The sequence below is a fragment of the Odocoileus virginianus genome, chromosome 8, assembly GCF_023699985.2.
Source record: "Odocoileus virginianus isolate 20LAN1187 ecotype Illinois chromosome 8, Ovbor_1.2, whole genome shotgun sequence".
NCBI classification, from domain to species: Eukaryota; Metazoa; Chordata; class Mammalia; order Artiodactyla; family Cervidae; genus Odocoileus; species Odocoileus virginianus.
In genome coordinates this window covers 15,262,796-15,279,750 of record NC_069681.1, presented here as the reverse complement: position 1 = coordinate 15,279,750, position 16,955 = coordinate 15,262,796, and the positions used below count along the sequence as shown (strand labels likewise).

General features: G+C 42.0%; 1 protein-coding gene across 4 annotated transcripts in view; it reads right to left on the bottom strand.

Moving 5' to 3' along the window:
- LRRC63 (leucine rich repeat containing 63) overlaps nucleotides 1-16,548 on the bottom strand; it is a 37,186-nt gene extending 20,638 nt beyond the window's left edge. Inside the window, exons 1-3 of one of the 4 annotated variants that reach the window (XM_070471218.1) lie at nucleotides 15,828-16,548; nucleotides 15,369-15,607; nucleotides 6,188-6,403 (exon numbers count right to left, since the gene is read on the bottom strand). In XM_070471218.1, coding sequence (XP_070327319.1) covers nucleotides 6,188-6,403; nucleotides 15,369-15,453 — 301 coding nt within the window. In that variant the 5' untranslated portion in view covers nucleotides 15,454-15,607; nucleotides 15,828-16,548. The remainder of the gene's footprint in view (nucleotides 1-6,187; nucleotides 6,404-15,368; nucleotides 15,608-15,827) is intronic. The other 3 variants (XM_070471220.1, XM_070471219.1, XM_070471221.1) reach the window with 3 other exon arrangements.
- Nucleotides 16,549-16,955: the final 407 nt, after the last annotated feature.

Below are 16,955 nucleotides of genomic sequence, written 5' to 3'. Positions count from 1 at the left end.
AAGAAAAAATAAAGCAGAATTAAATTACGTTTATCAAGGTGTCAGGAGCAAAACTATTAATGTATTAGCATTCATAGCTTTTTTAATGCACTCACGCTCCCTCACCTTCTTAAAATGTGTCTGTATATACTCACTCAATTATCAGGACTTTTGTTTAGCTAACAGGGATAAAGTTTGAGTGAACAACTAGTGAACTGAAAAGGCTAAACTGTGTTAGAAAGAGTAGGGAGCTATTCTTGGAAGAATAGAACGGATGGAGAAAAGCATGACATAAAGGGAGATTTTTGAGCAGTTGCCACTAAAATCTCTGGCAATATAGAAGGTTAAAATGACTTGAAGTTGGTCTGTTTATTATTTATCATTTTCTCTTCCTCATTTGAAACTTCTTTGAGCAAGGATTTACATTTCTTTTCAAAGTCAGATGTCAGACCAGGGTGTCTTTTGAGCATGATAGCATTCTGATACTGGCGACAAGGTACCACAAGTTCATCCGGGTTACAACCAGAAGTATTCTTTTCTCTCTTAGGTCCAGAAAATGCAATGTGCCTGCCTTCTTAGGGACTTTACTGCATCCTCTTACGCTTTCTCTTTCTGATGTGATAGAATGTTAAATGACATTTGTGTCTATTGTCTCAGTTGAGCACAATAAATGATGAGGACTTCAGCACATCTAATGAGGAGATAATAGATTCGTCAAGGCAAGATTTGCAAAGAGATGGCCAAAGCAAGTCCAACTCTCACCTGTTGTCCATACATGAGACATGGCAAGAGGCTGATCTGTATTTGCAGAGATGATTTTCTCTGAATAGAGCTCTTGGAGTGCTTTCTGTTTCCCTGATCTTCCTCTCCTTATGGTGGGTGAAAGAAGCATTATCCCCACTTCCAACTAAGTTAGGGTCTAAATCATTTATAGAGAACAGAAGTGTATGCCACACGGAGAAAATAATATCACACCACTCCCTACCATGGTTTCCCCACCCCCATACACCTACAGAGTAACAAAAATGTATTGGCCCTTCCAGTGTTGAGTCCCAACTGCAGCAAGACAAGAGAATTCTTCAATCTATTTGACCTCTACCTCCTGGCATTTGGTGGGGGGAGGGGGAGCAGTGCAGAGACTCATGACTGATGGTCACCTTCACTCTTAACTCCTTAACTCATCCTCACCCATAGCCCCCACCTATGAAAATACCAGACTTATGAGTGAGGCAAAAGAAGCAAAAGAACAAGGTATTTCTCTGGGTTTGTCTAAAAATTAGCAGATCAAGTCTGAGTTGGGTGAAAGGGCAAGGTTTAACTGCATGCTAGATGAAAGAATCAATTTAGATTGGACTTGTGGTTTAATACCTAAAAATGAGACAAGGATAATAGATGAAAATGACCAGAAAAGCCTTGGGAGAGAGATGTCACATCTGACAAAGGGCTTACATCCAAATAAAGAGCTCTTAAACTCAACAGATGAGAAAACAAGCTAGGACTTCCCTGGTGGTCCAGTGGCTTGGACTCTGGGCTCTCAAGGTAGGAGGACCAGGTCTGATCCCTGGCCAGGGAGTTACATCCTGCACTCTGCAACTTGCAGACAAATGAATAAATACTTTTTTTTTTTAAGCCAATGAACATAGCTACTCCAGGATTGATTAGTGTTAGTATGAGTATCTTTCTCTATCCCTAAGATATACTTATTTGAATGCAGAGTTCCCAAGAATACCAAGGAGAGATAAGAAAGCCTTCTCAGTGATCAACACAAAGAAATAGAAGAAAACAACAGAATGGGAAAGACTAGAGATCCCTTCAAGAAAGTTAGAGATACCAAGGAAACATTTCAAACAAAGATGGGCTCAATAAAGGACAGAAATGGTAAGGACCTAACAGAAGCAGAAGATATTAAGAAGAGGTGGCAAGAATACACAGAAGAACTGTACAAAAAAGATCTTCACCACCCAGATAATCACAATGGTGTGATCACTCACCTGGAGTCAGACATCCTGGAATGTGAAGTCAAGTAGACCTTAGGAAGCATCACTACAAACAAAGCTAGTGGAGATGATAGAATTCCAGTTGAGCTATTTCAAATCCTAAAGGATGATGCTGTGAAAGTGCTGCACTCAATATGCCAGAAAATTTGGAAAACTCAGCAGTGGCCACAAGACTGGAAAAGGTTAGTTTTCATTTCAATCCCAAAGAAAGGCAATGCCAAAGAATGCTCAAATTGCCACACAACTGCACTCATCTCATACGCTAGTAATGCTCAAAATTCTCCAAGCCAGACTTCAACAGTACGTGAACCATGAACTGCCAGATGTTCACGCTGGTTTTAGAAGAGGCAGAGGAACCAGAGATCAAATTGCCAACATCTGTTGGATAGTTGAAAAAGCAAGAGAGTTCCAGAAAAACATCTATTTCTGCTCTATTGACTATGTCAAAGCCTTTGACTGTGTGGATCACAATAAACTGTGGAAAATTATGAAGGAGATAGGAATCCCAGACCACCTGACCTGCCTCTTGAGAAACTTGTATGCAGGTCAGGAAGCAACAGTTAGAACTGGACATGGAACAACAGACTGGTTCCAAATAGGAAAAGGAGTACGTCAAGGCTGTATATTATCATCCTGTTTATTTAACTTCTATGCAGAGTCCATCATGAGAAATGCTGGGCTGGATGAAGTACAAGTTGGAATCAAGATTGCCGGGAAAAATATCAGTAACCTCAAATATGCAGATGACACCACCCTTATGGCAGAAAGTGAAGAAGAACTAAAGAGCCTCTTGATGAAAGTGAAAGAGGAGAGTGAAAAAGTTGGCTTAAAGCTCAACATTCAGAAAACTAAATCATGGCATCCGGTCCCATCAGTTCTATTCAGTCACTCAGTCACGTCCGACTCCTATGACCCTGTGAACTTCAGCACACAAGGCCGCCCTGTCCATCGCTAACTCTTGGAGTTCACCCAAACCCATGTCCATTGAGTCGGTGATGCCATCCAACCATCTCATCCTCTGTCGTCCCCTCCTCCTCCTGCCCCCAATTCGTCCCAGCATCAGGGTCTTTTCCAATGAGTCAACTCTTCGCATGAGGTGGCCAAAGTATTGGAGTTTCAGCTTCAGCATCAGTCCTTCCAATGAACACCCAGGACTGATCTCCTTTAGGATGGACTGGCTGGATCTTCTTGAAGTCCAAGGGACTCTCAAGAGTCTTCTCCAACACCACAGTTCAAAAGCATCAGTTCTTCTGCGCTCAGCTTTCTTTACAGTCCGACTCTCATGTCCATACATGACTAGTGGAAAAACCATAGCCTTGACTAGATGGACCTTTGTTGACAAAGTAATGTCTCTGCTTTTTAATATGCTATCTAGGTTGGTCATAACTTTCCTTCCAAGAAGTAAGCGTCTTTTAATTTCATGGCTGCAAATCACCATCTGCAGTTTGATTTTGGAGCCCCAGAAAATAAAGTCAGTCACCGTTTCCATGGTTTCCCCATCTATTTGCCATGGAGTAATGGGACCGGATGCCATGATCTTAGTTTTCCAAATGTTGAGCTTTAATCCAACTTTTTCACTCTCCTCTTTCACTTTCATCAAGAGGCTCTTTGGTTCTTCTTCACTTTCTGCCATAAGGGTGGTGTCATCTGCATATCTGAGGTTATTGATATTTCTCCCGGCAATCTTGATCCCAACTTGTGCTTCATCCAGCCCAGCATTTCTCATGATGGACTCTGCATAGAAGTTAAATAAGCAGGGTGACAATATACAGCCTTGACGTACTCCTTTTCCTATTTGGAACCAGTCTGTTGTTCCATGTCCAGTTCTAACTGTTGCTTCCTGACGTGCATACAGGTTTCTCAAGAGGTAGGTCAGGTGGCCTGGTATTCCCATCTCCTTCATAATTTTCCACAGTTTATTGTGATCCACACAGTCAAAGGCTTTGACACAGTCAATAAAACAGAAATAGATGCTTCTCTGGAACTCTCTTGCTTTTTTGATGATCCAGTGGATGCTGGCAATTTGATCTCTGGTTCCCCTACCTTTTCTAAAACCAGCTTGAACATCTGGCAGTTCATGGTTCATGTACTGTTGAAGCCTGGCTTGGAGAATTTTGAGCATTACTTTACTAGAGTGTGAGATAAGTGCAATTGTATGGTAGTTCGAGCATTCTTTGGTATTGCCTTTCTTTGGGATTGAAATGAAAACTGACCTTTTCCAGTCTTGTGGCCACTGCTGAGTTTTCCAAATTTTCTGGCATATTGAGTGCAGCACTTTCACAGCATCATCCTTTAGGATTTGAAATAGCTCAACTGGAATTCTATCATCTCCACTAGCTTTGTTTGTAGTGATGCTTCCTAAGGCCCACTTGACTTCACGTTCCAGAATGTCTGACTCCAGGTGAGTGATCACACCATTGTGATTATCTGGGTGGTGAAGATCTTTTTTGTACAGTTCTTCTGTGTATTCTTGCCACCTCTTCTTAATATCTTCTGCTTCTGTTAGGTCCTTACCATTTCTGTCCTTTATTGAGCCCATCTTTGTTTGAAATGTTTCCTTAGTATCTCTAACTTTCTTGAAGGGATCTCTAGTCTTTCCCATTCTGTTGTTTTCCTCTATTTCTTTGTGTTGATCACTGAGGAAGGCTTTCTTATCTCTCCTTGCTATTCTTTGGGACTCTGCATTCAAATGGGAATATCTTTCCTTTTCTCCTTTGCTTTTTGCTTCTGTTCTTCTCACAGCTATTTATAAGGCCTCTTCAGGCAGCCATTTTTCCTTTTTGCATTTCTTTTTCTTGGGGATGGTCTTGATCCCTGTCTCCTGTACAATGTCATTAACCTCCATCCATAGTTCTTCAGGCACTCTGTCTATCAGATCTAGTCCCTTAAATCTATTTCTCACTTCCACTGTATAATCATAAGGGGTTTGATTTAGGTCATACCTGAATGGTCTAGTGGTTTTCCCCACTTTCTTCAATTTAAGTCTGAATTTGGCAATAAGGAGTTCATGATCTGAGCCACAGTTAGCTCCTGGTCTTGTTTTTGCTGACTGTATAGAGCTTCTCCATCTTTGGCTGCAAAGAATATAATCAGTCTGATTTCAGTGTTGACCATCTGGTGATGTCCATGTGTAGAGTCTTCCCTTGTGATGTTAGAAGAGGGTGTTTGCTATGACCAGTGTGTTCTCTTGGCAAAACTCTATTAGCCTTTGCCTTGCTTCATTCTGTACTCCAAGGCCAAATTTGCCTGTTACTCCAGCTGTTTCTTGACTTCCTACTTTTGCATTCCAGTCCCCTATAAGGAAAAGGATATCTTTTTTGGGTGTTAGTTCTAAAACGTCTTGTAGGTCTTCACATACCCATTCAACTTCAGCTTCTTCAGAGTTACTGGTTGGGGCATAGACTTGGATTAACATGATATTGAATGGTTTGCCTTGGAAATGAACAGAGATCATTTTGTCATTTTTGAGATTGCATCCAAGTACTGCATTTCAGACTCTTTTGTTGACTATGATGGCTACTCCATTTCTTCTAAGGGATTCTTGCTCACAGTAGTAGATATAATGGTCATCTGAGTTAAATTCACCCATTCCAGTCCACTTTAGTTCACTGATTCCTAGAATGTTAACGTTCACTCTTGCCATCTCCTGTTTCACACTTCAAATTTGCCTTGATTCATGGACCTAATATTCCAGGTTCCTATGCAATATTGCTCTTTACAGCATTGGACCTTGCTTCTATCTCCAGTCCCATCCACAACTGGGTGTTGTTTTTGCTTTGACTCCATCCCTTCATTCTTTCTGGAGTTATTTCTCCACTGATCTTCAGTGGCATATTGGGCACCTACCAACCTGGGGAGTTCCTCTTTCAGTATCCTGTCTTTTTGCCTTTTCATACTGTTCATGGGGCTGTCAAGGCAAGAATACTGGAGTGGTTTGCCATTCCCTTCTGCAGTGGACCACATTCTGTCAGACCTCTCCACCATGACCCGACCGTCTTGGGTGGCTCCACACGGCATGGCTTAGTTTCATTGAGTTAGACAAGGCTGCGATCCTGTGATCAGATTGGCTAATTTTCTGTGATTATGGTTTTAGGGTGTCTGCCCTCTGATGCCCTCTCTCAGCGCCTACCCTCTTCGTTGGGTTTCTCTTACCTTGGACATGGGGTATCTCTTCACGGCTGTTCCAGCAAAGCACAGCCGCTGCTCCTTACCTTGGATGTGGGGTAGCTCCTCATGGCTGACGCTCCTGACCTTGGATGTGGGGTATCTCCTCTCGGCCACAGCTCCTGACCTTGGACGTAGGGTAAGTCCTCTCAGCCACCACTCCTGACTTTGGACATGGGGTAGCTCCTCTTGGCCGCTCCTGATCTTGGACGTGGGGTAGCTCCTCTTGGCCACTCTTGTGCCACGCAGCCGCTGCTCCATCACTTCATGGAAAACAGATGGAGAAACAGTGGAAACAGTGTCAGACTTTATTTTTGGGGGCTCCAAAATCACTGCAGAGGGTGACTGCAGCCATGAAATTAGAAGACTCTTACTCCCTGAAAGAAAAGTTATAACCAACCTAGACAGCATATTAAAAAGCAGAGACATTACTTTGGCAACAAAGGTCCATTTAGTCAAGGCTATGGTTTTTCCAGTGGTCATGTATAGATGTGAGAGTTGGACTATAAAGAAAGTTGAGCACTGAAGAATTGATACTTTTGAATTGTGGTGTTGGAGAAGACTCTTGAGAGTCCCTTGGACTTCAAGGAGATCCAACCAGTCCATCCTGAAGGAAATCAGTCCTGAATATTCATTGGAAGGGCTGATGCTGAAGCTGAAACTCCAATACTTTGGCCACCTGATGGGAAAACCTGACTCACTGGAGAAGACTCTGATGCTGGGAAAGATTAAAGGCGGGAGGAGAAGGTGACGACAGAGGATGAGATGGTTGGATGGCATCACTGACTCAGTGGACATGAGTCTGAGCAAACTCCGGGAGTTTGTGATGGACAGGGAGGCCTGGCGTGCTGCAGTTCATGGGGTTGTAAAGAGCCGGTCACGACTGAGTGACTGAACTGACTGACTCATTTTTATATTTAAAGGGAGTTTCCTGCAGACAATATGTAATTAGCTCTTGTCTCATATCTCCTGTAACAGTTTCATCATTTAATTGGCATACTTAGACCATTCACATTTTAACAAATGACTGACATTGCTGACTTAGCATCTGCCATATTTGTAAAGTTTTCTATTTGTTGCAGCTGTTTTACTTTGCCATCTCTTTAAAAATCTTCCGTTCTTCTTCTGTCTTCTGGTTTTAGTTGAGAATTTTATGAGTCAGTTTCTATCCTTCAGTTTCATTCCTCTGTTAGCAATCAATTACACTTATAAAATTATTTTAAATGCTTGCCCTAGAGTTTGCAATATATATTTACAATGAATCTAAGTCTACTTTCAACAAACACTACACTGCTTATTGGTGATGGTTAGTATCTTTTAACAGGGTAGTCCCAATTCTTCCCTCCATTCCATATAAAATTGCTGTCATCCATCCCATTTATCCCTATCCCTGTACTATACTCACCCAATACATTGTTATTATTATTGCTTAGGACACGACTGGGCAACTTCATTTTCCCTTTTCACTTTCAAGCATTAGAGAAGGAAATGGCAACCCACTCCAGCGTTCTTGCCTGGAGAATCCCAGGGACAGGGGAGCCTGGTGGGCTGCCGTCTATGGGGTCACACAGAGTCGGACACGACTGAAGTGACTTAGCAGCAGCAGCAGCAACCTGTTAGATTGAGTGATATCACTTTTCCGTTTCTGACAGTTTTTTTTTTTAGGCAGACCTGAGTTTTTTGTTGTTGCTGTTGATCAAACAGTGTGTAACACCTTCTCTTACTAACCAGTTTAAATCATTTTCTTCTGGAGGAGCTAAGATGGCAGAGGAATAGGACAGGGAGACCACTTTCTCCCCTACAAATTCATTGAAAGAACATTTGAACGCTGAACAAACTTCACAAAACAACTTCTGACCACTAGCAGAAGACATCAGATGCCCAGAAAAGCAGCCCATCGTCTTGGAAAGGAGGTAGGACAAAATATAAAAGATAAAAAGAGAGTCAAAAGAGCTAGGGACAGAGATCCGTCCTGGGAAGGGAGCCGTAATAGAGGAAGTTTCCAAACACCAGGAAACCCTCTCACTGGCGGGTCTGGGGGAAGTTTTCGAATTTCGGAGGGCAACCTAACTGGGAGGAAAAAGAAATAAAACCCACAGATTACATGCCTAAAATCAACTCCCAGCAGAAAAGTACCCCAGACGCCTGCATCCACCACCAGCAAGTTGGGGCAGAACGGAGAGGAGCCGGCGGCATTGCTCAGGGTAAGGACCGGGCCCGAATGCCCTGAGGGCAATCGGAGGGAGCTACTATGAGACAGCAACTTAAACTGTGGGATAGCAAGAGAGAGAGAGAGAAAATTAACCGGCCTGAACACACTGCTGGCTGTTCTCAGAACAAAGCGACTGAGCAATCCCAGAGAAGAGCTAGCCGGCAGCGGACCGGCCCATCCCCGCCGGAGGCAGGAGGCAGGGGGGAGGGGAGAGGGGAAAACTCGGCCCCAGAGACGGCACCCCCTACCAAACTGCACACAGGCTCCCAGTCTCTAACCAAAGACTTCCTGAGATTCTGGACGGTCGACATCCGCCGGGAGGGTCGCGGCTAGAGGCCAGCTCCTGAGAACAGACACAAGGCGCACGCACCAGACTGGTGTGCGTGGAAACTGAGGCTGGGACCGCGGAGGGGAGAAGGCGCACCGCACCCGGGGAGAGTGCGCCCGTCAAGCTCCTGGCGGCCTGAGCTGCTCGGGTGGGGAAGGCACAAAACGCAGGCCCAACCAAATCCACGCTTTTGTGGAATACCCAAAAACTGGAACTGCACACCACGCAGGGCCCACTCCCTATAGAGCAGCCGGGAGCCTGGGCAGTGTAGACGGGGAGAGCACACACCCGTGAGCGGGGCAAACCCAGTGTGGCCGGAACACTGCGAGGGCTCCCCACACACAGCGGTATCTGTCTGCAGCGCCCCTCCCTCCCCGCAGCGCGACTGGACCAGCGAACCTGAACAAGAGACCACCTTCACCTGCCTGTGTCAGGGCGGAAATTAGACACTGAAGAGACCAGCAAACAGAAGCCAAATAAACAGAGGGAACCGCTTCAGAAGTGACCGGTACAACAGATTAAAATACCTGTAGGTAACACCGACTACACCGGAAGGGGCCTATAGATATCGAGAAGTGTAAGCTGGAATGAGAAGCTATCTGAAATTGAACTGAACCCACACCGCAACAGCTCCAGAGAAATTCCTAGATATATTTTTACTTTTTTTTAAATTAAAAAATTATTTTTCTTTTCTTTTTTTTTGAATTTTTTCTCCTTTATTTTCTTTTAAAATTCCCTATTACTCCTCCATTACTCCTTAACTTTCATTTTCATATATTTTTACTATTTTTTTAATTAGAAAAAAATTTTTTTAATTTTTTTATTTTTTTTCTCTTATTTTCTTTTAAAGTCCTCTATTACTCCTTAATTTTATTTTCATTTCACTATAACCTTGCAAAAAAAAAAGAAGAAGAAAAGGCCCTATTTTTAAACCAAACTTCATATATATTTCTAAAATTTTTTTGTGTTTTTGTTTTTGTTTTTAATATTGTATTTTTAAGAGTCTAACCTCTACTCTAGATTTTTAATCTTTGTTTTTCAGTATGTGATATCAATATCGGACATTTAAGAATCCAATATTCAGTACCTATTTTTACTCAGGAGTGTGTTGATTACTCTCTCCCACTTTTGACTCTCCGTTTTCTCCCTCAGATCACCTCTATTTCCTCCTTTCCCCTTCTCTTCCCAATCCAATTCTGTGAATCTTTGTGGGTGTCTGGGCTACAGAGAACACTTTGGGAACAGATAACTGCGTAGATCTGTCTCTCTCCTCTTGAGTCCCCCTTTTCCTTCTCCTGCTCATCTCTATCTCCTTCCTCCCTCTCCTCTTCTTCATGTAACTCTGTGAACCTCTCTGGGTGTCCCTCACGGTGGAGAATCTTCTCACCATTAACCTAGAAGTTTTATTATCAGTGCTGTATGGTTGGAGAAGTCTTGAGACTACTGGAAGAAAAAGACTGAAATTCAGAGGCAGGAGACTTAAGCCCAAAACCTGAGAACACCAGAAAACTCCTGACTACACGAAACATTAAGTAATAAGAGACCGTCCAAAAGCCTCCATACCTACACTGAAACCAACCACCACCCAAGAGCCAATAAGTTCCAGAGCAAGACATACCATGCAAATTCTCCAGCAACGTAGGAACATAGCCCTGAGTGTCAACATACAGGCTGCCCAAAGTCACACCTAACACATAGACCCATCTCAAAACTCATTACTGGACACTCCATTGCACTCCAGAGAGAAGAAATCCAGTTCCACGCACCAGAACACCAACATAAGCTTCCCTAACCTGGAAACCTTGACAAGCCAATGGTCCAACCCCACCCACTGGGTGAAACCTCCACAATAAAAAGGAACCACAGACCACCAGAATACAGAAAGCCCACTCCAGACACAGCAATCTAAACAAGATGAAAAGGCAGAGAAATACCCAACAGGTAAAGAAACATGAAAAATGCCCACCAAGTCAAACAAAAGAGGAGGAGATAGGGAATCTACCTGAAAAAGAATTTAGAATAATGATAATAAAAATGATCCAAAATCTTGAAAACAAAATGGAGTTACAGATAAATAGCCTGGAGACAAAGATTGAGAAGATGCAAGAAATGTTTAATAAGGACCTCGAAGAAATAAAAGTCAATTAAAAATGAATAATGCAATAAATGAGATTAAAAACACTCTGGAGGGAACCAACAGTAGAATAACAGAGACAGAAGATAGAATAAGGGAGGTAGAAGATAAAATGGTGGAAATAAATGAAGCAGAAAGCACAAAGAATCAAAAGAAATGAGGACAACCTCAGGGACCTCTGGGACAATGTGAAGTGCCCCAACATTCGAATCATAGGAGTCCCAGAAGAAGAAGACAAAAAGAAAGGCCATGAGAAAATACTCGAGGAGATAATAGCTGAAAACTTCCCTAAAATGGGGAAGGAAATAGTTACACAGGTCCAAGAAACCCAGAGAGTCCCAAACAATTCCAGAAAAATAAATGACCCAATCAAAAAATGGGCCAAAGAACTAAACAGACATTTCTCCAAAGAAGAGATTCAGATGGCTAACAAACATATGAAAAGATGCTCAACATCACTCATTATCAGAGAAATGCAAATCAAAACCACAATGAGGTACCATTACATGCCAGTCAGAATGGCTGCTATCCAAAAGTCTACAAACAATAAATGCTGGAGAGGGTGTGGAGAAAAGGGAACCCTCTTACACTTTTGGTGGGAATGCAAACTAGTACAGCCACTATGGAGAACAGTGTGGAGATTTCTGTAAAAAACTGAAAATAGAACTGCCATATGACCCAGCAATCCCACTTCTGGGCATACACACTGAGGAAACCAGATCTGAAAGAGAAACATGCACCCCAATGTTCATCGCAGCACTGTTTATAATAGCCAGGACATGGAAGCAACCTAGATGCCCATCAGCAGACGAATGGATAAGGAAGCTGTGGTACATATACACCATGGAATATTACTCAGCCATTAAAAAGAATTCATTGGAATCAGTTCTAATGAGATGGATGAAACTGGAGCCCATTATATAGAGTGAAGTAAGCCAGAAAGATAAAGACCAATACAGTATACTAACGCATATATATGGAATTTAGAAAGCTGGTAACAATAACCCTATATGCAAAACAGAAAAAGAGACACAGATGTACAGAACAGACTTTTGGACTCTGTGGGAGAAGGCAAGGGTGGGATGATCTGAGAGAACAGCATCAAAACATGTAGATTATCTAGGGTGAAACAGATCACCAGCCCAAATTGGATGCATGAGACAAATGCTTGGGCTGGGAAGACCCAGAGGGATCGGGTGGAGAGGGAGGTGGGAGGGGGGATCGGGATGGGGAATACATGTAAATCCATGGCTGATTCATGTCAATGTATGGCAAAAACCACTACAGTATTGTAAAGTAATTAGCCTCCAACTAATAAAAATAAATGGAAAAAAAAATCATTTTCTTCTTTCAAAGTCTACCTTAAACCGTATATTGGATGGCTAAAATTCAGGATTTTTGTGTAAGATATTACCAACCCAATACAATCTATCTTTCTTGATTAACACAACCCATATTTATTGTTCTCATTAATTAATTCAACAAACATTTAACCCCTCCTCAGACAGTAAAGAATCCACCTGCAAGGTAGGACACCTGGGTTTGATCCCTGGGTCTAGAAGATACCCTGGAAAAGGGAATGGTTACCCACTCCAATATTCTTGCCTGGAAAATCCCATGGACAGAGGAGCCTGGTCGGCTACATAGTCCATGGGTTTGCAAAGAGCTGGACACAACTGAGAGACAAATGCTTTTTCACTTTTTCACATGTTCTAGCTGTACACATAGTGCTGAGAGTACAATTACACAGCAGAAATCTTACTACCATCAAAGGTCTTGCAATTTAATATAGAAAATGGGCTTCCCAGGTGGTGCAGTCATGAAGAATCTGCCTGCCAATGCAGTAGACTCAGGTTTGATTGCTGGGTCAGGAAGATCCCCTGAAGAAGGAAATGGCAACTCACTCCAGTAATCTTGCCTGGAAAATACCATGGATAGAGGAGACTGGAGGGATACAGTCCATGGGGTCAGAAAATAGCCGGACATGACTTAGTGACTAAACAACCAGTCTTCTTGCCTGGGAAATCCCATGGACAGAGGAGGCTGGCAGGCTATGGTCCATGGGGTTGCAAAGAGTCGGACACAACTGAGCAACAGATACTACTAGGCAGGTGGACAGTTATATTAGAGAATAAGAGGTCAGTAGAGGGTAGGTCGGGGATACTCTAGGACCATAAAGGAAAGTACTCTGACGATGCAACGAGAAGAGCTGCTTAGGGAAATCTCCCCAGTGAAGATGATATCTGTCTTCTCAATTCAGACTTCCCTATTTCTGGATACATTTCCCCATGATTTCTATTTTTTTTTCTTTTAGAATGTTAAAATTCTACTTTTCCAATAGACTCCTCTGCCAACAAAAACTATACCGATCTCCTCTATAATTAAATATATTTCACTTCACTTTTACGAATTTCTCAAGTCTTAGCTCATACCCCATTGCTGCCCCAGGGTTTCTCACATTTATGAACTGCTGCTGTCTGTACCATTAATTGGACATAAGTTCTATGCTGCTTTGTATTGTTGTGTTAGGTTCTCATTGTATGTATATCAATACATACAATAGAGTTTAACTAAAGGTCTTGAAAAGTCCTGAAAGACAGGGACCAGACTGATGTCATTAATTCTCTATAGCATTTAGTGTTGTATGCAAATCATACATATTTATTTAATTTTATTTCAATACTTGATTACTCATTTTTATAAATCGTACTTCAGACATTTTAGGTATTTATTCATTCACTCATTCAGCAAGTATTTTGAACACCTATTACATGCAAAGCATTCTGCAAAGAGCCTTTGGGGACATAAGATTAATACTGTCAAGGCCATTAACTGTCCGAGTTGCCAAAGCAAGATGGTCCATCCCTGCTCTACCCCAACCAACCCCCATCCCCACCACAAAAAGAATTGTCCAGCTCAAAATGGCAACAGTGAGAAACTCTGTGCTAGATTATGAACTTCAGCAGAAAAATAAATGGAAAACTACAGCCAAAGAACTGGTAGTGAGCAGTATATCTATATAACTGGGTATTATTATTATAGAACAGATTGTAAATGCAGAAATATAAAACACTGTAGAAATATATAGAAATGATATAAGAAAAGTAGGTAGGAAATGTGGGAAAGAAAATTGTATATAACATAGGTGTATTGATTCACACATCTTTTATGGCCATGCAACAGGATTTAGCACTGTACATCAAGTTATAGACTAAGCATATTTTAATATGCTTATAAATATTGACACTAAAATAATTAATATAATCAACTAAAACCAGGTGATAGAAGAGAATGAAAACGGGTAAGAAAAGGATGTATGCTAATTTTATCATTGCTTATAAGTAAGGAGTCAATATATACCATATACAGAAATAGAGGATTAAGAGTATTATAGAAAGTTATAATCATAAGTGGCTCTCCTTTACTACATAGCATTTATCACAGGGTAGTTTCACATTTAATTATATGATTGTTGGATCTCACCAAAGGGTAACTAATAAAGAGAATTGGCAGAGTTCGTTTTACTATTATATCTCCAGTTCTTAGCACTGTGCTTATAAATACAGTCAATTCTCATGATTCAGGGCAGTTCTGTTCTCTAGTCTCAGTGAGCACTGAATTATCCAACACTGAGCTATTACTTCTTGGGAAAATACAGGGTCAGGTTCTTGCAAGCCTCTGATCTCAACATTATCAGCAACCAATCAATACACACAACCTTGTTTTATATATGTTCCTATTTAAAGACACTTTAGATTGTTGATTCATCAACGCTGAACTCTCAGCCAACAAAACTGTAACTCAGGCCTAAACGAAGATTATCTAAAGCATATGTTCTCTCTGGAAGGTACAACATAGCCTTCTTGTACTATACTTGGGGGCTATTTTGGACAATTAAATCACCAACCAAAAGTACAGAATTCAGAAATTATGGCACTATTTAGACTGGAAAGGTGGCAGTTGTTTATAGGAGCTAAAACAAGAAGGCAGAGCAGTATCCTTTTCCCACCACTTTTGGGACTATGTATGCTTTCACTGCCCTGGATGTATCCAAGAGTTACCACATACACCCTCTTGCTGCACACCGTCTCGCTATTATAAAAGGAGAGAGAAAGAGCTCCATATACTGCTCCAAAGTGTTCTTCATGATATGTTTTGGAGTTAAAAAGACAAAGCATAGTACAATGTTCTGGGTTGGGGATTACAAATGAATTCTAGCAGTTAGGTAAATTCACTCCTACAGAATCCACAAAAAATGAGAATCAACTGTATTTGTAGAATGAATTAGATGTTACCATACTACACAAAAATCTGTGAGTTGTAGTCATTAGTGAGTGTCTTTATATTTATTTATTTGCAACATGTGGGATCTAGTTCCCAGACCAGGCATCAAACCCTGGAGGCCCTGCATTATCAACTTGGAGTCTTAGCTACTAGACCACCAGGGAAGTCCCCAATGAGTGTCCTTACTGTGATGCTGAACTGTGCAGGTTGAGAAAATTCTATGAAAAACAAACAAAAAAAGCTAACAACGTATCTGATTAATATACATACCTGCACGGGCTTTCTTCTGACATAAAGACAGCTTAGGGAGATTTGGAGGTAAAGGTCTTCGAAGAAGTTGTGGGTGTTTTTGCATTTTAATAATAAGCACTATTTGTCACAGCTATGGGTGAAGAACTTAAAAGTTTTTGAATATGTTTCAATTGTTGCTGAAAAATTCATTCGAATCCTGATTAAATCCTAATGAAAACCATTCTGTGTTAATACTATACTGAGTCCAAGCAGAATTTCTATAAAAGAAAAAGAGGGTAAGAAAAACAATTCCTTAAGCCTTCTAGAAAGAATCTAGATAAAATTTTGGCTTATAATTAACACAAAATTTAAAAATACATAGACTATGACCAATCAGGACCATCTTAAAATTTCATGTGTTAACCAAAAATTCAATCTGGCAGTGTTAATTTTAGCTAGTAAATACTGCTTTTCCAGAATGGTAGAAACGACACTCACTTTTTCTCCTACCTCCAAAATGTTATCAATTTATAAATTTGGGAAGAGTTTTTGGTCAAAAAAGGTGAGGAAGTCCCTCCATGGCCTCTGAAAATCCACAATATCTAACTCTTCACCAAAAAGTTGTTTTCTTTCTGTAATAATGACTTATTTTAAATTCAATCACTAGTTGGGCCGTAACTATTTAGCCCCCAAATAAAATGCCTTCAGCATAATGAGATTTTTCTACAGTCCCAGTCCCGATTAGTACTGTTTAGAAATGATGCCTTAAGATCGAGCCAAATATTGTGTGCTTCGTCGGGACAGTATCAAAGAGCCTGGCACATGGCTATTCCGTTGACAGTCTAGACGGGTACGCTCCGGAGCTCAAATGGCCTGCTTTATATCCCTCCAAAGATGACTTGGCACGCAAGCACTCACGATCTGTTTCCTGGTAGTACGTCCCACTTGATGCTGGTAATTTCCCGTTCTTATTTTTTGAAGAGGTGCTTGGAAACATTGGACCCCTATGCTATTCTTTAGGGCAATCAGCTGCTCTTCAAAACAACCAGCTTTTCGTTTTTTAATCTCCTCTTCCTGGGAACGGAGGCAGGTTAAGGTGAAGTGAGGTCGCAGGTCTTCCGGCGGGATGCTGTCCCGAAAGAAAGCACCCAGGTCACCTTCACCCGCGGTCCAGGTGGGGCCAAGCGGACAAGTCTCCTAGCAACCAGAAGCCAGTGCCCACTGCCCGTCTGCCGGGCGCGCAGGCGCAGGAGGGGAGGGCGGCGCCGGGCGGGGCGCGCACCCGCCCGCGGAGCCCCGCTCAGCTGGTCCCGCCCCACCAGGCGGCGCGCGCGGAGCCCTCTCGCCTTCGTCGGCCGCTGTGCGGGGCTGCAGGAGAAGCCCGCTCCACGTGCACCTGCTGTACGGAACCCCGTGGTGACAATCGTTATTACTGCTTTTATTCTTAATGACAGTGACAACTATCATGTATTTACTTTTCTCACTTGCAAGATGTTTAACTCGGGTATCTAGGGTCCGGGCTGGTGTTCTTTCGTCCTGCACTTGGGCGCAGCTTTAGTCTCCTGGCTGATTTTGCAGGGCTCCCGAATAGCAAGCTTTCTGTTTCTCTTCTTTTAATGCAAGCTG